Genomic DNA, 21820 nt, shown 5'->3' with positions numbered 1-21820 from the left:
CAATTCACGTAGAAACCAATGCGAGTTTAAAAATCCAAATTATTACAGATACTTCCAAGTAAAAAAAGGTTTTCTTAATTCCAAATAAAAACTTTAAACCAAAGATACAAAATCCTCAAAATAAGTCTTAGACTATATTTGAAGCGTTATCTTAAATCTAAAGATTCTATGTTTCAGTTAATTTAAGGACGATTTCTTAAACTGTTGTAAAATGTTTTTCTTTACTTTGAGGAAAATATGCCGTTGTTCAAAAATATACAACTTTAACGGAGGACCGCAACTTAAAGAAATTTGTCCTTAATACTCTGTAAATTGCGCATTCTAAAATTTAGGCTGCGTAATCTTTAATACCACCAATATTTTTTTCAGTGCATATAGTATTTAAAGTAGTTGAAATTAATTCATGTCTAAATTGTTATAAAATATTATAGTAAATTTTGGGCAATACATAGCAAGCAAACATTGTATTTGTTCATAGAATCTACATAGGCAAAAACTCTATTCTAGCGATAAAAGTGCATGTTTACAATGAGATGAATATGATGATTCAACTTAAACGGTAAGGGAAATCAAATGATAAAAACAAATAGAAAAATACAAAATAATTAATTAAAGCAATACACGATTTGCAATAGAACTCGAACACTAATTGAAAGGATAACATGGAAAAAAATTTAAATATAAACAAAACAACAACAAAGAGCTACATCAAATTGATTTTGTATAAAATTTTAAAGTCAAAACAATCATACAAACTTCACGCACACACACAACAACTCCCTCCACACCACTCTGCAAACACTCAATACACTACAATACAAATAAAAGGAATCAAATAATTAACTTAACATTTGACTTTGTTTCTCAATTTCCGTTAGTGTTTTGACCCCCTGCACCCAATCACTTTCACTGATACCATGGATCATTTAGTGTGAGCGAATCACGCCGGAAAAGTAAAAACCATTGAAAAAACGTCCGGTTTCTCTTCATGGTCGTATAGATGATATTCTAACGAAAGTAATAAGACCAACCAGAAGAAAAAATGACAAAGTTAAAAGCAATTGAGTGAACAAATACGATGTCAAATCATGCAAATATGAGCCACTCACCCACAAAAAATGCATTTTTTTGTGGCCGAATGGCATTTTTGTGTGGGCGAGTTGCTCATATTTGCATGATGTGACATCGGATTTCTTCACTCAACTGCTTATAACTTTGTCATTTTTCGGCCGTTTTTCTTCTAGTTGGTCTTATTTCTTACGTTCGAGTATCATCTATACGACCATGAAGAGAAACAATTTTTTTTTGTTTGTACTTTTCCGGCGGAAAAGGGTCCCTGTAAAACATGATTTTGTTGAAAATTTGCCATTTTTGCATCGATAATTTTTGAACCACTTGACTTATTACAGATCTATTTATACACTATTATTCGTCATCTCAATATCTTTCATTTAAGTATCAACAACGATATAATCCGACATTTTTAACTCGAGATATAATTTGTTTAGTGAAAAACAAGTAAGGAAAGTCTAAAGTCGGACGGGGCCGACTATATTATACCCTGCACCACTTTGTACATCTAAATTTTCGATACAATATCACATCCGCCAAATGTGTTTGGGGGCTATATATAAAGGTTTGTCCCACTCTCGATCTGAACAGAATTTGATAGACTTCTACAAAATCTATAGACGCAAAATTTAAGTCGGCTAATGCACTAGGGTGGAACACAATGTTAGTAAAAAAAACAAAAATATGGGAAACATTTAAATCTGAAGCAATTTCAAGGAAACTTCGCTAAAGTTTATTTATGATTTATCGCTCGATATATATGTATTAGAAGTTTAGGAAAATTAGAGTCATTTTTACAACTTTTCGACTAAGCAGTGGCGATTTTACAAGGAAAATGTTGGTATTTTGACCATTTTTGTCGAAATCAGAAAAACATATATATATATATATATAGGAGCTATATCTAAATCTGAACCAATTTCAATCAAATTTGGCACACATGACTATATTACCAATTGTACTCCTAGTGCAAAATTTCAACCAAATTGGGGTAAAACTCTGGCTTCTGGGGCCATATAAGTCCATATCGGGGAAAAATATATATGGAAGCTATATCTAAATCTGAACCGATTTCAATCAAATTTTGCACACATGACTGTACTACCAATTGTACTCCTTGTGCAAAATTTCAAGCTAATCGGGATAAAACTCTGGCTTCAGGGTCCATATAAGTGCATATCGGGCGAAAGATATATATGGGAGCTATATCTAAATCTGAATCGATTTCAACCAAATTTGGCACGCATAGCTACAATGCTAAATCTACTCCCTGTGCATTTCAACCAAATTGGGCCAAAACTCTGGCTTTTAGGACCATATTAGTCCATATCGGGCGAAAGATATATGTGGGAGCTATATCTAAATCTGAACCGATTTCAATCAAATTTTGCACACTTGACTATACTACTAATTGTACTCCTAGTGCAAAATTTCAACCAAATTTGGCAAAAAGTCTGGCTTCTGAGGCCATATAAGTCCATATCGGGCGAAAGATATATATGGGAGCTATATCTAAATCTGAACCGATTTCAATCAAATTTTGCACACTTGACTATACGACTAAGTGTAATGTTTGTACTAAATTTCAAGCAAATCTGTATAAAACTCTGGCTGCTGGATTCATATTAGTGCATATCCGGTGAAAGATATATATGGGAGCTATATCTAAATCTGAACCGATTTCTTCCAAAATCAATAGGGTCCTATTCTGACCCAAATTAGGAACATGTGCCAAATTTGAAGGCGATTGGACTTAAATTGCGACCTAGACTTTGATCACAAAAATGTGTTCACAGACAGACGGACGGACGGACGGACAGACGGACATGGTTATATCGACTCAGGGACCCACCCTGACCATTATTGCCAACGACACCATGTGTCTATCTCGTCTCCTTCTGGGTGTTACAAACATATGCACTAACTTATAATACCCTGTTCCACAGTGTGGCGCAGGGTATAAAGAGCGAAAACCTAAAAATAACGGGATATCTCAAACAGTTTTTGAAATTTTTTTCGAATTCAGCAGATCAAATTACATAAGAAAAGTCACATCTCATCAAATGTACATGAAAAAAAAAAATATTTTCTAAACTAGTGTTATCACCCCATGTCCTACTTAAGTAACTCCATAGTAGAAAATACATATGTACACCCCACTCGACATCAACGCCGATTAATTTGGCCCATTTTGTCTAAAATGCAGCGGCCAATTAACGAAAATATATTTATTATTGACAAATGGCAGGATTGACAATAGATGGCTTAAGGTGAGTACTATGTTCGGTTTTTTCACCAAAACACTATATTAAAAGTACAAATATATTTATGAAGACGATTATATTTTGATCGAGTCTTGCCAAATAAAGGATGGAAAAGATCCAAGGAATTGATTGCAAATAATTTTATATTTCTAAATTAGTTAATTAAAAAAAGTAACCGTGAAAACAAGCTGGTTCTCAGCTTGAAAACTGAACATAGTACTCAGCTTTAGTTCGGGAGATATGCATCAGACAATGCTGAAACTATATTAATTTTTTTCTTCTTTAATTTTAATTTTGATTTGTTTCATTAATTCGGAGAAAAGTTCATCTCAATCGGTTCGATTACTTTTCGAAGTTTATCCGGAGTGTGCTCTTTTGATTGCAACTTTTTCAGACGTGGTGATTTTGATGTGGAAGACAATGAACCTGCAAGACAGCCGAAGAAGTTTGAAGATGCTGAATTGGAGGATTCCCATCTATTGAAATTATTGGGAATGCTTCAAAAGCAAGGTAATAGAAAAAAATCTAATCTGTTATAATTTTTTCGGTATAAATTCTCAAACATTTTAAAAATACCGCAGTTTTAACTTTCTCTCCCAATAATATATGAAAATGTTCTTATATTTTAACAATCTAAGAAAAAATATGAACAATCTAAGAAAAAATATGAACGTTAACATTTGACTGGCAGATTGGTTGTACAATTAATCTCATAATAGATTAATTTAATTTTTGAATGGATAATTGACCGGAGTCATCGGTGGCCATAATGGAGTGTCTGCTGCCGCCGACAAAAATGGGTTAACTTGATTTCTACACTAATAGAAAAAATTACTTTCCATAGTCGTGAACGGACGGTGACAAAATGAAACGGAAACCGTCACAAAAAATCAAAACGGAATGAACGGCATTCGTTTTTCTTTGGCCATGAAAAGTCTTAAAATAATCGTTAGACGTTATTATGGCAATTCCCTCGGTGGTGCAATGTGCTAAGACGACAGTTAACGTGTATGGTGCAGAAATCACAGGTTCGAGTCACGCTAGCGGAAATATTTTTTTTTTAAATTTTGTTTATAAAGTCGTAACCATAACGTTTTCAGATCATGAACGCTGGTTGTTGTTTTGACAACGCATGGTGTCATTTTATCGTTGTCAGATTGACACCGCCTGTTCACAGTTTGACAACACATGTGTGTTGATTCACTTTCATGAACGAATCGCTTTGAAATGAGCACGTCGTGCATGATTTTTTCTATGAGTGTAGTCATTAATCAGATTATAGTGTTGTTGGTAGAACAACAAATTTTACAACCATTTTGAGGAATTTTACTAAATAACTCTCAAACAAAAAATCATATTTTGCAACATTTTTTATACCCCTCACCGCTACTGTGGTACAGGGTATAAAAAGTTTGTGCATTTTTATGTAACGCTGAGAAGGAGTAGTCATAGACCCATCTTTTAGTATAGCGATCGGCTTAGAATTAAATTCTGAGTCGATTTAGCGATGTCCGTCTGTCTGTCTGTCTGTCCGTCTGTCGGTCTATTGATGTATTTTTGTGTGCAAAGTCCAGCTCGCAGTTTAAGTCCGATCGTCTTCAAATTTGTCATAGGGCTCTTTTTCGACTCAAAGATGATCCCTATTGATTTTGGAAAAAATCGGTTCATATTTAGATATAGCTGCCATATATATTTAGAACCGATCTGTTTATAAATGACGTATTTATCAACCGATCTTCTTCCGATTTCATATAATCGAATATTTTGTGAGCCTCGTAAATTTTGCAGAATATCGGTCAAATCGGTTCAGATTCAGATATAGCTCTCATATATAGCTTTCGCCCGATTTACACTCCTATGGCCCCAGAGGCCAATGTTTTGTTCCGATTTACGTGAAATTTTGCACAGGGAGTAGAATTAACATTATAAATATGCACACCGAATTTGGTTGAAATCGGTTCAGATTTAGATATTGCTCCCACATATAGCTTTCGCCCGATTTACACTCTTATGGTCCCTGAGGCCGATATTTTGTTCCGATTTACGTGAAATTTTGCACAGGGAGTACAATGAACATCATAAATATGCACACCAAATTTGGCTGAAATCGGTTCAGATTTAGATATAGCTCCCACATATAGCTTTCGCCCAATTTACACACCTATGGATCCTGAGGCCAATATTTTGTTCCGATTTACGTGAAATTTTGCACAGGGAGTACAATGAACATCATAAATATGCACACCGAATTTGGTTGAAGGTTCAGATTTAGATATAGCTCCCATATATATCTTTCGTCCAATTTACAGTCATATGACCACCGTAGATCAAAATTTCCCTCCGATTTCCTTAAAATTGTGCACAGGGAATGGAAATAACAGTTTTACTATGCATGCCAAATTTAGTTGAAATTGGTCCAGATTTAAATGTAGCTGCAATATATATTTTTCGTCCGATACGCACTTATATGACCCCAGAGGTGACCACGAAGCCAAAGTTTCATTTCGAAAATTTTGAAGTTTTGCACTGAGAGTTCAACTAAAATTTTAGCAATGTGTGTCAAATTTTATCATAATTGGCTCAGAATTAGACAAGGTCCCCATATATATGTTCTTCCGGTTTTTGCAAATGTGGCCAAAATACCCACATGTTCCTTGTTAAATCGCCACTGTTATCTCGAAAACTCGCAAAAATGATTCAAGTCGTATATATCGACCTATAAATCATAAATCCAGATTTGAGAAATTTTATGCAATTTAAATATTTCCAATATTTTTTTAGTAACATTGTGGTCCGTCCCGGTCATTAACCAATTTAAATTTAGCGTATAGACATTTTGTGAAAGTTTAAAAAGTTTTGTCCAAATCGGTTCATATTTAAATATTTATATATGTGAGAATATAAACCTTTATAAGGCTCCTAACAAATTTGAAGGTGTTAAAATGGTATCAAAAATGTTGGTATAAATATTGGTGAAGGGTATAATATAGTCGACCCATCCGACTTTAGACTTTCCTTACATGTTTTTTCTAAAGAAAATTTTGTCAAAACTTTATTTCTATAGAAAATTTTGTCAAAATTTTATTTCTATAGAAAATTTTGTCAAATTGTTATTTCTATAAAAAAATTTGTCAAAATTTTATTTCTATAGAAAATTTTGTCAAAATCTTATTTCTATAATAAAAAATGTTGTCAAAATTTTATTTCTATAGTGATTTTTGTCAAACTTTTATTTCTATAGGAAATTTTGGTAAAATTTTATTTCAACAGGAAATTTGGCAAAATTTTATTTCTATAGAAAATTTTGTCAATATTTTATTTTTATAGAAAATTTTGTCAACATTTTATTTCAATAGAAAATTTTGCCAAAATTTTATTTCTATAGGAAATTTTGTCAACATTTTATTTCTATAGAATTTTTTTTCAAAATTATGTTTCTATAGAATATTTTGTCAAAAATTGTTTTTCTATAGAATATTTTGTCATAAGTTTATTTCTATAGAAAATTTTGTCCACATTTTATGCCTTTAGGAAATTTTGTCAAAATATAATTTCTATACAAAATTTTGTCAAAATTTTATTTCGATAGAAAATTTTGTCAAAAAATTTTTTTCTATAGAATATTTTGTCATAAATTTATTTCTATAGAAAATTTTGTCAACATTTTATATCAATAGAAAATTTTGTCAAAATGTTATTTCTATAGGAAATTTTGTGAAAATTTTATTTCATTAAAAAATTTTGTAAAAATGTTATTTCTATAGGAAATTTTGTCAAAATTTTATTTCTATAGAAAATTTTGTCAAAAATTGTTTTTCTATAGAATATTTTATCATAAATTTATTTCTATAGAAAATTTTGTCAACATTTTGTCTTTAGGAAATTTTGTCATAATATAATTTCTATACAAAATTTTTTAAAAATTATGTTTCTATAGAATATTTTGTCAAAATTGTATTTCTATAGAAACATTTTTCAATATTTTATTTCTATGGAAAATTTTGTTAAAATTTTATTTCTTTAGAAAATGTGACAAAATTTTATTTCTGTAGGAAATTTTTTCAAAATTTTATTTCTACAGGAAATTTTGTCAAAATTTTATTTCTATAGAAAATTTTGTCAAAAAATTTTTTTATAGAATATTTTGTCATAAATTTATTCCTATAGAAAATTTTGTCAACATTTTATTTCTATAGAAAATTTTGTCAAAACTTTATTTCTATCGAAAATTTTGTCAAAATTATGTTTCTATAGAATATTTTGTCAAAATTGTATTTCTACAAAAAAAATTTTCAATATTTTATTTCTATAGAAAATTTAGTTAAAATTTTATGTCTATAGAAAATGTGACAAAATTTTATTTCTACAGGAAATTTTGTCAAAATTTTACTTCTACAGGAAATTTTGTCAAAATTTTATTTCTATACGAAATTTTGTCAAATTTTTTGTTTCTATAGAATATTTTGTCAAAATTGTATTTCTATAGGATTTTGTCAAAATTTTATTTCTATAGAAAATGTGACAACATTTTATTTCTATAGGATTCTCTCAAAATTTTACTTCTATAAATAATGTGACAAAATTTTATTTCTTTGGAAAATTTTGTCAAAATTTTATTTCTAGTGAAAATTTTGTTAAAATTGTATTGCTATAGAATTTTGTTAAAATTGTATTGCTATAGAATTTTGTCAAAATGTTATTTCTATAGGATTTTCTCAAAATTTTACTTCTATAAATAATGTGTCAAAATTTTATTTCTTTAGAAAAATTGACAAACTTGTATTTCTATTGAATTTTTTATCATGATTTTATTTTTATAGAAGATTTTATCAAATTTTATTTTTATATTTTTAAAAAAATATATTTTGTTAAAATTTTATTTCTATAGAAAATGTTGTCAAAATAGTATTTCTATAGAAATTTTTGTCAATATATTATTTCTGTTAAAATTTTATTTCAAAATTTTATTTCTATATAAAATTGTATTTCTTTTTTTGTGGAATTTTTATTTCTATAGAAAATGTTTTCAAAATTGCATATCTATAAAAAATTTATGTAGTATCTCTTAGTTGAAGAAGAAACATCTACCAAAACATCAAGAATTCTACCAAACAGTAAAAAAACCTACCAACTGTGACAACCGTATTTTTTTTACCACTGAAGGGTGATACTTCTTCAAATGTTTTGTGCAATTTAAGCATTCACAATTATGAATTTCGAACCCCATATATATAAGCCAGTGTTGCCAGGTGATTTTTGATTCTTCCCCCCAAATCTTAAGAAAAAAAACCCTAAATTGGTCTAAGCTTTTTTCAAAAACCCCCAAAAAATTTCAGAGTATAAAAGTACAAAAGTGGTCCCAAAATTACCTGAAAAAAATCCTGTAGTGATACACTTTAAAAATTAAATTAACACAAATATATATCCTGAAAGAAGAGTTCTTTCCTGAGAAACGAAATTTTAGAAAAACTAAGTTTTCTTTTGATGCTAAAATTTGTTTTCGTTTGAAGTAAATAAAAAATAAAATTTGCTATTTAAGAAAATACTTTAAAACAAAAGAGATTTTCGTTTGTTTAAATTTCATCCCTGAGGAAATTATTTTTTTTATGGATGTAATAATACAATATGTATATCAATTTAAAAAGCGGGCTTACTCTTAAAAAGCTTTCATTCTTTTGATTCTTTTTAATTTTGTCAAATATTAAAAATGCCCTTTCAACAGAAGAGTTTAAAAAAGATAACGAAACTAATGCTATTGGATACTTGTTTGTATTTAGGATCTTCTTGTTGACTTTCCGCATCTTTTTTGTCATAACTCATGCTAGAATTGTTCCGAATTTGCTTGAGAATTGCTCCAATTTATAAGGTCTGAAATAATTTTTTACCCCCAAAAATCCCCCCAAATAAATTTTACCCCTAAAAATCCCCCGTAAACGTGAAAAAAACCCTAAATTTGGGGGGAAAACCCCTAACCTGGCAACACTGATATAAGCAGAACCTCATTGCTCTATGCTATGACATTATCCGGCCTGATTTCACATTCTATAACAAGTTTTTCCACTGGGATAGACGCACACACACACATCAAAATACAACGCGATATATTACACGCATAACATTCACATAAAGGAGATACACAAATACAAACAAACACACACAAACGATTACATAAAAATTTACATCAAATATATTGGTACAAAAAAAAAACTAACTAAAAACAACGTAAAATAACAACAATAATAAAGAAAAAAAACTAAAGTTGATGGAGAAAATGGTGAAAAGCAAAAAATACCTTTACATTTATTTGTTGTTTTATCTAAAATAGCCTTTGTGGAGATAATGGTTCCATATCTGCAAAAGAGAGAGAGAGAAAGAGAGGGAGAGATAAAAACATAATAAGATTAAAGATTAAATGTTACATGGACTAAATTAATTTCTTTTGATAACGTAAGCAAGCTAATTGTATAAAATATTATAATTGAAATAAAGTGTTGTCCTTAAACTCCTTAAAACAAAAAAACGATGTAATATTATATTGGTCAACGTTCTGGGGAACAGTATGAAAGTAAAAGAACATTATGACATGACTCCTTCCATTTGCTGAGTTACTAAACTAATGACACTAGATATTGAACGGTATGTCACACAATTTGTGAAACCACTCAATCACATTACACATCCACAATCCAATTTAACTAGATTTCAAATGTCATTTTTTGCCTTAGAAAAAAGGGATTTCAAATCCACTGTTAGTAGATTTGGAGCCTTATGTGAATCGACTATTATCAGCGATATCATCATCAGTTCTGAGAGGAGATAAACCATTGCAGAAAGACATTTTGGTGTTCGGCCCAAACTGGTCTCCAAACGCTTTGAAGGCAATGTTGGTATGTCAACCATAGCACCAAGGAGCTAGGTTAGGTTAGGTTAGGTGGCAGCCCGATGTATCAGGCTCACTTAGACTATTCAGTCCATTGTGATTCCACATTGGTGAACTTCTCTCTTATCTCTAAGTGCTGCCCGATTCCATGTTAAGCTCAATGACAAGGGACCTCCTTTTTATAGCCGAGTCCGAACGGCGTTCCACATTGCAGTGAAACCACTTAGAGAAGCTTTGAAACCCTCAGAAAATGTCACCAGCATTACTGAAGTGGGATAATCCACCGCTGAAAAACTTTTTGTGTTCGGTCGAAGCAGGAATCGTAACCACGACCTTGTGTATGCTAACCAATGCACCACGGTGGCTCCTACCAAGGTGCTATATCGGTTCATTTTTCTATACACAGATCTACAAAATTTCGTTTCAAACATATCATCTGGTTTGCTTTAAATTTAGAATTGTAAGTACCGCAACTATTGATACATTCTTGATGTAGCATCCACAAAGGGGTCAAGTCAGGAGAACTGGGATATAGTCGGTCAGTGATTTTTATCTTTCGTTGATTTTACGACAGGTTATGCCCATATATAAAATTAAGCCAAAAATGAAAGTAAAATTCCTGTACCTGTTATTGTTGCAATTTCAAAAGGTCCAAATCTCCGAAATTTAGCATTTTTCTGAATGACTTAACATGTTTGCTGATAAGTCCCCGGTCTGACACATAGATGGCGTCGCCAGTATTAAATGCATATTATTTTTATATAGTACCAACCTTAAAATGATTCGTGTCAAAATTTGATGTCTGTAAGTCAATTAGTTTGTGACATAGAGCGTCTTTTGTGAAGCAACTTTTGTTATTGTGAAAAAAAAATGGAAAAAAGGAATTTCGTGTTTTGTGATACCACATTAACTAAAAGTACCTATTACATATGGGTACTTCTAGTTTTAACCTGAGTTTTTCTGAAGGGGAAAAAAGTGGTGGAAGCAAAAACTTGGCTTGACAATGAGTTTCCGGACTCTGCCCCAGGGAAATCAACAATAATTGATTGGTATGCAAAATTCAAGCGTGGTGAAATGAGAACGGAGGACGGTGAACGCAGTGGACTCCCGAATGAGGTTGTTACCGACGAAGACATCAAAAAAAATCCACAAAATGATTTTGAATGACCGTAAAATGAAGTTGATCGAGATAGCAGAGGCCTTAAAGATATCAAAGGAACGTGTTGGTCATATCATTCATCAATATTTGGATATGCGGAAGCTCTGTGCAAAATGGATGCCGCGCGAGCTCACAATTGACCAAAAACAACAACGTGTTGATGATTCTGAGCAGTGTTTGCAGCTGTTAACTCGTAATACACCCGAGTTTTTCCATCGATATGTGACAATGGATGAAACATGGCTCCATCACTACACTCCTGAGTCCAATGGACAGTCGGCTGAGTGGACAGCGACCGGTGAACCGTCTCGGAAGTCCGCTGGCAAAGTAATGGGCTCTGTTTTTTGGGATGCGCATGGAATAATGTTTATCGATTATCTTGAGAAGGGAAAAACCATCCACAGTGACTACTGGAGCGTTTGAAGGTCGAAATCGCGCAAAACGGCCCCATATGAAGAAGAAACAAGTATATACGGCCGTAAGTTCGGCCAGGCCGAAGCTTATGTACCCTCCATCATGGATTGCGTAGAAACTTTTTCTAAACACTGCCATCCACAATCGAATTACTTAAGTTGCGGTAACGCTTGCCGATGGCAAGGTATCTTAAAAGCTCCTAACACCATCTTCTAAATTGTATGTAAGTCCATACGTGGTATATATTAAATCAAAAAAGATCGATCCAATACGTATATAATTCAGTTTGACAAAGTAGACATAAAATTTTGACAAAATTTTCTACAGAAATAAAATTTTAACAAAATTTTCTATAGAAATAAAATTTTCTATAGAAATAAAAATTTTGACAAAATTTTCTATAGAAAGAAAATTTTGATAAAAATTTCTACAGAAATAAAATTTTAACAAAATTTTCTATAGAAATAGACTTTTGACAAAATATTCTATAGAAATAAAATCTTGGTAGATTATTTTTGGCTCGAGTGGCAACCATGATTATGAACCGAATAAAATTTGAACAAAATTTTCTATAGAAATAAAATTTTGACAATGATGAAAATTTTATTGTGAACCGAATAAAATTTTAACAAAATTTTCTCTAGAAATAAAATTTTGACAAAATTTTCTATAGAAATAAAATTTTGACAAAATTTTCTATATAAATAAAATTTTGGTAGATTAATTTTGGCTCTAGTGGCAACCATGGTTATGAACCGATATGGACCAATTTTTGAGTGATTGGACCAATTGTTGTATGGTTGTTAGCGACCATATACTAACACCACGTTCCTAATTTGAACCGGATCGGATGAATTTTGCTCTTCCAAGAGGCTCCGGACGTCAAATCTGGAGAACGTTTTATATGGGGGCTATATATAATTATGGACCGATATGGACCAATTCTGGCACGGTTGTTAAAGATCATATACTAACACCATGTTCAAAATTACAACCGGATTGGATGAAATTTGCTTCTCTTGGAGACTTCGCAAGCCAAATCTGGGGATCGGCTTATATGGGGGCTATATATAATTATGAACCGATGTGGACCAATTTGGTTATTAGAGACCATATAACAATACCAAGTACCAAATTTCAGCCGGATCGGATGCAATTTGCTTCTCTTTGGGGCTTCGCAAGCCAAATCTGGAGATTGGTTTATATGGGGTCCATATATAATTATGGACCGATGTGGACCAATTTTTGCATGGTTATTAGAGACCATATACCAACATCATGTACCAAATTTCAGCCGGATCGGACGAAATTTGCTTCTCTTTGAGGCTCCGCAAGCCAAATCTGGGGATCGGTTTATATGGGGGCTATATATAATTATGGACCGATGTGCACCAATTTTTGCATGATTGTTAGAGACCATCTACCAACACCATGTACCAGATTTCAGCCGGATCGGATGAAATATGCTTCTCTTAGAGGCTCCACAAGCCAAATCTGGGGATCGGTTTATATGGGGGCTATATATAATTATGGACCGATGTGGACCAATTTTTGCATGGTTGTTAGAGACCATATACCAACACCATATACCAAATTTCAGCCGGATCGGATGAAATATGCTTCTGTTAGAGGCTCCACAAGCCAAATCTGAGGGTCCCTTTATATGGGGGCTATACGTAAAAGTGGACCGATATGGCCCATTTTCAATACCATCCGACCTACATCGATAACAACTACTTGTGCCAAGTTTCAAGTCGATAGCTTGTTTCGGACGGACGGACGGACGGACATGCTTAGATCGACTCAGAATTTCACCACGACCCAGAATATATATACTTTATGGGGTCTTAGAGCAATATTTCGATGTGTTACAAACGGAATGACAAAGTTAATACACCCCCATCCTATGATGGAGGGTATAAAAAGTGTTGTTCCACCAAGACAACGCACCGTGCCACAAGTCATTGAGGACGATGGCAAAAATTCATGAATTGGGCTTCGAATTGCTCCCCCACCCACCGTATTCTCTGGCCCCCAGCGACTTTTTCTTGTTCTCAGACCTCAAAAGGATGCTCGCAGGGAAAAAATTTGGCTGCAATGAAGAGGTGATCGCCGAAACTGAGGCCTATTTTGAGGCAAAACAGAAGGAGTACTACCAAAATGGTATCAAAAAATTGGAAGGTCGTTATAATCGATGTAAAGGGTGATACGGTCAAAATTTGGTCAAGGGAAAACGCGTGTAAATCGGTGAAATCGTTTATTTAAAAAATCAAAAAACTTCTTTTTCAAGTTCAATTAGTATAAAATTCAGGAAAAATATTCAGTTAGGCTTTCGCTTTTCCAAATACGAATTGCCGGGCCTCACGCTGGACACCTGCCATCAGATTTGGTACAGCCACCTTGTCCTTCTTCGCCGCAGAAAGCCAGTTTGCCTTGAACTGCTGCTCGTCCTTAGCAGTTTTTTGGTCTTCTTAAGGTTCCGCTTGGCAATAGCCCAGTATTTCTCAATTGGGCGGAGCTCTGGCGTGTTGGGAGGGTTCTTGTCCTTGGGAACCACCTGCACGTTGTTGGCGGCGTACCACTCCATGGCCTTTTTACCGTAATGGCAAGATGCCAAATCCGGCCAAAACAGTACGGAACAACCGTGTTTCTTCAGGAAAGGCAGCAGACGTTTAGTCAAACACTCTTTCACGTAAATTTCTTGGTTGACAGTCCCGGAAGCTACGAAAATGCTGCTTTTCAAGCCACAGGTACAGATGGCTTGCCAAACCAGATATTTCATTGCGAACTTTGACAGTTTTATGTGCTTGAAAATATCTGCTACCTTTCCCCTTCCTTTTGCCATATAAAACTCCTGTCCCGGAAGCTGTTTGTAGTCGGCTTTGACGTAGGTTTCGTCGTCCATTACCACGCAGTCAAACTTCGTCAGCATCGTCGTGTACAGCCTCCGGGGATCGCGCTTTGGCCGTCGTATTTTGTTTATCATCGCGGTTTGGAGTCACTACCTTCTTGTAAGTCGATAGTCCGGCTCGTTTTTTGGCTCGATGCACGGTTGTAGACGATACACCCAGCTTATTTGCGGCACCTCGGAGAGAGAGGTTAGGGTTTCGCTTGAAACTACCGGCAACTCTCTTTGTCGTCTCAGCGGCTTCTGGTTTTCGATTTCCCCCCGATCCAGACTTCCTGGCTGTCGACAAACGTTCCCCAACTTTTTCGCGATGCGCGAGCAAAATTTTGATACGCTGCTCTTCTTGCTTGGACGGCATTTTGGCAACTGAAGAGTGAATTCCAAAATCAAAATAGGAGCAACATTCTACACACACACCTTCAAAATGAGGGGTGTTCAGGTTTTTTAAATGCAAAATTGAAAGAAATACGTCAAGTTTATATTGACCAAATTTTGACCGTATCACTTTTTATTCATGTAATGAACCATTGATTAGATCTTTAAAGGGATTTTATGTTTTGAATTCTAAATGTGAAATTGATTTTTCATTATATTAAGAAAAATGTTCGCTTTTATGTCTGAATGGCGTGTTGTACCTCCCGATACCTTTAAAAGTACGCTAATATTATCCTATTTCCCGAAATTGAAGACAAAAATTGTGAAAATATTTTTTGGGTAAATCTTCCACTTCCAGATGATTTAGGTACACTTTTTGTGTTTGGTATCTGTGGTGAAATAATGTGAAATCAATGAGTGCTGGCTATTCTATATTAAAATTTGTCAAACCGAAATTTTATAATGCTATGACCCACTTGAAGCGGGTTAGAAAAGTCTCTACCACTGAGAAGGGATTGCACATCGCTGAATAATTGTATATCCTAAACCACATAGTGGTCAGGGTATAATAACTTTGATCTGCCATAAATGTGCCTACTAGAAATATTGATTTTAGACCCCATAAAATATATACGGATCGACTCAGTCATTTTAGCACTTGGTGTCCGTCCGTCTATCCATGTTTTTGTTGTTCGCAGGATTATAGTCGCAATTATTAACCGATTTTGTTTTTTGGGCACAAGGTTTAGATTTAGAAATAGCCCCCATATATATGTATTTTGAAAAATTTACCCTAATAACCTTATTTTTGACCATAGTGGCGTCACTTATTAATCGATTATACTCAAATTTACCACAAGGTAATCTTCTGTAATATCAATTAAATATCCAAAATATAATCCGAATCGTTTTAATATTAGATATAGCTCCTATATGTTTGTATAGCCCAATTTTCAAAAATTTCCCCTATTTTTATACCCCCCCCCCCACCATAGGATGGAGGGTATATTAACTTTGTCATTCCGTTTGTAACACATCGAAATATTGCTCTAAGACCCCATAAAGTACATATATATACTGTGTCGTGGTGAAATTCTGAGTCGTCCGTCCGTCCGTCTGAAATCACGCTAACTTCCGAACGAAACAAGCAATCGACTTGAAACTTGGTACAAGAAGTTGTTATTGATGTAGGTCGGATGGTATTGCAAATGGGCCATATCGGACCACTTTTACGTATAGCCCCCATATAAACCGACGCTCAGATTTGGTTTGCGGAGCCTCTTGGAGGAGCTAAATTCATCCGATCCGGTTGAAATTTGGTACATGATGTTAGTATATGCTCTCTAAGAACCATGCAAAATTTGGTCCATATCGGTCCATAATTATATATAACCCCCATATAAACCGATCCCCAGATTTGGCTTGTGGAGCCTCTAAGAGAAGCAAATTTCATCCGATCCGGCTGAAATTTGGTACATGGTGTTAGTATATGGTCTCCAACAACCATGCAAAAATTGGTCCATCGGTCCATAATTATAGAGAGCCCCCATATAAACTGATCCCCAGATTTGACCTCCGAAGCCTCATGGATGAGCAAAATTCATCCGATTCGGTTGAAATTTGGTACATGGTGTTAGTATATGGTCTCCAACAACCATGCAAAACTTGGTCCATATCGGTCCATAATTATATATAGCCCCCATATAAACTGATCCCCAGATTTGACCTCCAAAGCGTCATGGATGAGCAAAATTCATCCGATTCGGTTGAAATTTGGTACGTGGTGTTAGTATATGGTCTCTAACAACCATGCGAAACTTGGCCCATAGCGGTCTTAATTATATATAACCCCCAGTTAAACCGATCCCCAGATTTGACCTCCGGAGCTCTTGGAGGAGCAAAATTCGTCAGATCCGGTTAAAATTAGGCATGTGGTGAAATTTGGTACATTGCGCTAGTATATAGCCGCTAACAACCATGCCAAAATTGGTCCATATCGGTCTATATAACCGATCCCCAAAAATAATCTACGAAAACTTTGTCAAAATGTTATTACTATACAAAATTTTTTCAAGATTTTATTTTTATAGAAAATTTTGTCAAAATTTTATTTCTATAGAAAATTTTGTCAAGATTTTATTTCTATAGAAAATTTTGTCAACATTTTATTTCTATAGAAAATTTTGTCAAATTTTTATTGCTATAGAAAATTTTGTCAAGCTGGGTTATATACGTATTTAGTCGGACTTTTTTGTTTAATATATACCCGGCATGGACTAACTTACAATTGAGAAGACGGTGTTAAGAAGTTTTAAGATACCTTGCCATCGGCAAGTGTTACCGCAACCCAAGTAATTCGATTGTGGATGACAGTCTTTAGTACCAGTTTCTATGCAATCCATGGTGCACGCACAGAAAAAACATTTTTAGAAATGGTTGCCTCATCCATTTAATGCTTATCTAGAGTAGGTAATTGTCGCGAAAACCTTTGTAAAAAGAATTTTCGAGCGGAGAAAAATATATGTTGGCAATAAGCATTTAAATGGTCCTCAAATGTCGCAAACATGTTCTATTATTTAAATGATAGAATTTGTGGGGAAAACCATGTACCTCACCATTCAATTTTTTTACTTTTTTGCAGAGAAAAAAAGTATTTTTATAGGTTACGTATAGACATGTCAAGAACCATTACATGGCCATAAAGACCATGTAAATTGTTTTCGTGACCATTTAATTTTTTAATTTTTTTGCAGCGACAAGAATTTTATAAAAACATTGAGCAGGTACACACGATTTTCATTTTGCGCGTCAGTCGTGTGTTGAATGTTTCTTGGAATGGACGGAGAATACGGAATTACTGTGTTAATTTATTTATTCAGAAGTGGCACGTGGTTTTATGTGAACACAAAAAAGGAAAGTGTAATTAAAAAAAATGTACCTGGTTTTTGTTCTGCATTTTGCTTATGGTATAATTTATTTTTATTTGCAGTTACATGATGCCTGCGTTTGTACATTTGATGGTCACGAAGTAAATATGGAATAATTACTTATTGTTGAAATTGAACCAAAATAGAGTGTGTAAAAATATGTGATATTTGCTTGCACGACTTTTTAAATACAAATAAACAATGAATTAGTTTATAAATATATAAAAACAAATAAATATAGTTAATTTTGTGTTTTCTTTTCTCAAGTGGCGTCCTGTTTTCGACGACGAAAAAAGTCTTTTCATAAAGATCAAAACATTTTAGGTTGTGACCTTGTTCTTTTAACAGGAAGATAAACATCTTTGAGGAATACCATATCATTTTAGATCGTGACCATTGTCTTTTAAAGGAAACAAAATTCTTTTTATCAATATAATAACATTTTAGATGAGTACAATTTTATTTTTCTTAGAACCATATTTACTGAGCAAACATGGTTGCAGGTGAACATGTTACATGGTCGCCGCAAAAATAGCTCCTATCATATTATTTTGCTCTTCCAATATGATTGCGACAATCATGTTTCTTCTCTGCGTGTGGAGGCTACATAAGATTCGGCCTGGCCGAACTTACGGCCGTATATACTTGTTTTTTATCATAATATCCTTATTTATTAACGATCTTACCCAAATTAAGTACAACGTAACCTTTTCTGGTATGAAGCAAACCTGCAAAATATTATCCAAATTGGTTCAAATTTATATATAGCTCGCATATACATACGTCGCCCGATTTTCTCAAATTTGGCCAAAATACTCTTATTTTATTAATCAATGTTACTCAAATTTCAAATTTAGTTGTACTAGCCGATTATGGCATCTAACTCTGTAGGTGCAGAATAATCTTTAGCCTATAATATTAGACATTTCTGTTCAGATTGTGATGAAACTCCCATAAACATGTAGCCCTTATTTTCTTAAATATGGACCAAATAAACTGTGATGCCAGATTGAATTTTATGGAAAAACAAGTTTTAAAAAGTATGGGGCTTTTTCAAATATTTTGAATAATTAAGAAATATTAATGTCAGCATTTGGCAGTAACGTAAGCCATGCGAACGAACGAAATGAAGTTAGAGAAAGTGAGTGACTACCGTTCGTTCGTAATTGATCGGATCTGAGAAATACCTTTAAAAAATATACATTTCATATTCTTGGAAATATTAATATTTCTGTATTTTTTGTTTGTTTAATATACATATCATTTAAAACTTATTTGCTGGAAAAAGACCTTTCATTATGAATATAAAATCCCAAAGTGAAACGGAATGCCCAATGACAAATTTGGTAATTGCCAAGAAAAATACCTGCGAATAAATAATTTTTCCAAGAAAATACCGATACTGTACCATGTTTTATGATTCCCAGAAAGAAAAAAATGTAATGTAATTTAAAACTTGCGAAGAGGATTGCTGCATACGAAAGCAATAGGTTTTACCTTGGGTGTTTGCAATTCGCAAATGGGAGATGACTACAAAATTGTAAAGTTCATGTAAGTGTTTCCCAACCTGGAAAAGAAAATCATTTTCATAGCTCATAGATAGAGCTTTTTTATCGAACTCTAATGATGCGTTTGATCCCAGCATTACGTGGTAAACGTTCACAATATGTGGAAAAGCACGACAAGGTAATTTTGCAGCACAAAAAAAAAAAACGTAGTTGGAAACACTCAAATAGGAAGTTCTACTTCACTTGATGTATAGCCTAGACACTGTTCCTTCCGATTACCACTTGTTCCTATCTATGGGAGCATGACCTGCACACAGAGAAGGAATATGATGGTCTCAAACATGTTTCAAGAGCAAAATGTTATTTTCGGACTGGAAACATGTATAATGTTTGTCGCAACTATATAGGTATATGTTTGGTGAGTGATATAGGTATATGTTGCGACAAACAAGGACGAGTTGTTTTTTCGTCGTGGTATTCGTATGTTGCCACAAAGATTGGAAAAAGTAGTGGTTAGCCAAGGACAATACTTCGATTGATTAGTCTGATTTTTTCGGAATTAATTTTCAAAAAATTTTAAATATTAGCATTTTTAATTTGCTCCCCCAATAGCACAATTACTTTCTATCCAAATACTTTAGTGCTGCTATACATTTCTCAGAACCTAGAAACTCTTTGATAGGGAACTCCTGCTCTAAATGGTGACTGACTATAGACTTGTTCAGTACCGACTGAAATGAATAAATCAATAACCAAATAAGTAAGACAACACAAAAAAATAAAATCGTGATGAAACTTCATACATTCCTATAATGGATATTAGAGTGTCACGGTATTTACATGTGCCATGAGGGGGTGTTCTCCATTTTTTGAAAAGTTTAAGGTTTGGAAATTCAATTTACATAAAGCCTTCAAAGTCTTGCGAAACACACTTGGTATTTAATTTTTTAAATCCCTTATTACACGCAAAAAAATAATTCTTTCCTCCCAAACGAAATTTTAGACAAACAAAGTTCTCATTTGCTTTTCGCTAAAGGCAGTGTATTTGGAAGAAAAGTATATACTTTTTGTGATAAACGTTTATTCTTTTCCAGGATGTAAAAACAATTTCATAACGACTAACTCAAAAAAAAAATTTTTTCTGGCTAATTGCATTTTCCCTCACATCTTTCTCATTTCCACGAAGTTTTTTAGTTCTTAGCACCTTTTTCTGTAATACAAACAATGTAGAAGAAATTATACGATTTTATAAATTTTAATTTTTTTTTTACCTTTCGCCTGGATGGAGAATCGAACCGCGGACCATGTAATTTGTAAGCCAACACACTATCCACTAAGCTATGTAGCCGTTATTGTCATCAATAGACAATTACCCATATAAGTTATATTTATATAGCATAGCTTGCGGCGCCCACGAGCCGATTAAACAAAGTTTATTTAACAGAATAATACATTTAGTTAGGCACCGTGGAGCAGTGGTTGCTACGTCCGACTTGCATGCCAAGGGTCGTGGGTTCGATCCCTGCTTCGACCAAAGTTTTTTTGTTACATATATTCCAGATATGGTCGGAAGATTCCGAAAAACTTTTCAACATTACATTCTACTATATTAAATGTTTACTATGAACTGTGAAATGTGTCTTATTAAAGACCTAAAGTCAGAAAAGAACAGTGTTTGATATAAATGAAATGAACTGTGTTATTGGTTCAAAAATATTTTTTTATAATAATAAAATAAAAATTTTGTAACAAACGAATTTTTTTGGTGATAAAAGTTTAAAATGTTCGAAGAAATTAAAAAAACCTAACAAAAGAAAAACGTTTTTTTTCTTTGCGTGTACAGATTTAGTGTCACTAATATTGAGGCCATTATTAAAAACATAGGAAATCGCCCAATTAGTGTGGGTAATAAATCGAAATTCGTAAAAATCGGGCAATATTATTATGTAAGAGTTATATATAAATCTAAATAGGATCGGCTAATATATATATATATATATATATATATATATATATATATATATATATATATATATATATATATATATATATATATATATATATATATATATATATATATATATATATATATATATATATATATATATATATATGTATATATATATATATATATATATATATATATATATATATATATATATATATATATATATATATATATATATATATATATATATATATATATATATATATATATATATATATAGATATATATATATATATATATATATATATATATATATATATATATATATATATATATATATATATATATGGGAGCTATATCTAAATC

The 21820-nt window shown here is 32.9% G+C and overlaps 1 protein-coding gene across 12 annotated transcripts in view; it reads right to left on the bottom strand.

Moving 5' to 3' along the window:
- Positions 1-21820, bottom strand: part of LOC142237055 (protein alan shepard-like) — a 1108257-nt gene that overhangs the window by 68706 nt on the left and 1017731 nt on the right. For 10 of the 12 annotated variants that reach the window (XM_075308393.1, XM_075308391.1, XM_075308389.1 and 7 more), the window contains one exon: positions 9628-9686. In XM_075308393.1, coding sequence (XP_075164508.1) covers positions 9628-9686 — 59 coding nt within the window. The remainder of the gene's footprint in view (positions 1-9627; positions 9687-21820) is intronic. The other 2 variants (XM_075308390.1, XM_075308392.1) reach the window with 1 other exon arrangement.

Source organism: Haematobia irritans, chromosome 4, assembly GCF_050003625.1.
Source record: "Haematobia irritans isolate KBUSLIRL chromosome 4, ASM5000362v1, whole genome shotgun sequence".
NCBI lineage: Eukaryota > Metazoa > Arthropoda > Insecta > Diptera > Muscidae > Haematobia > Haematobia irritans.
This window is presented reverse-complemented; position numbering and strand designations above follow the sequence as displayed.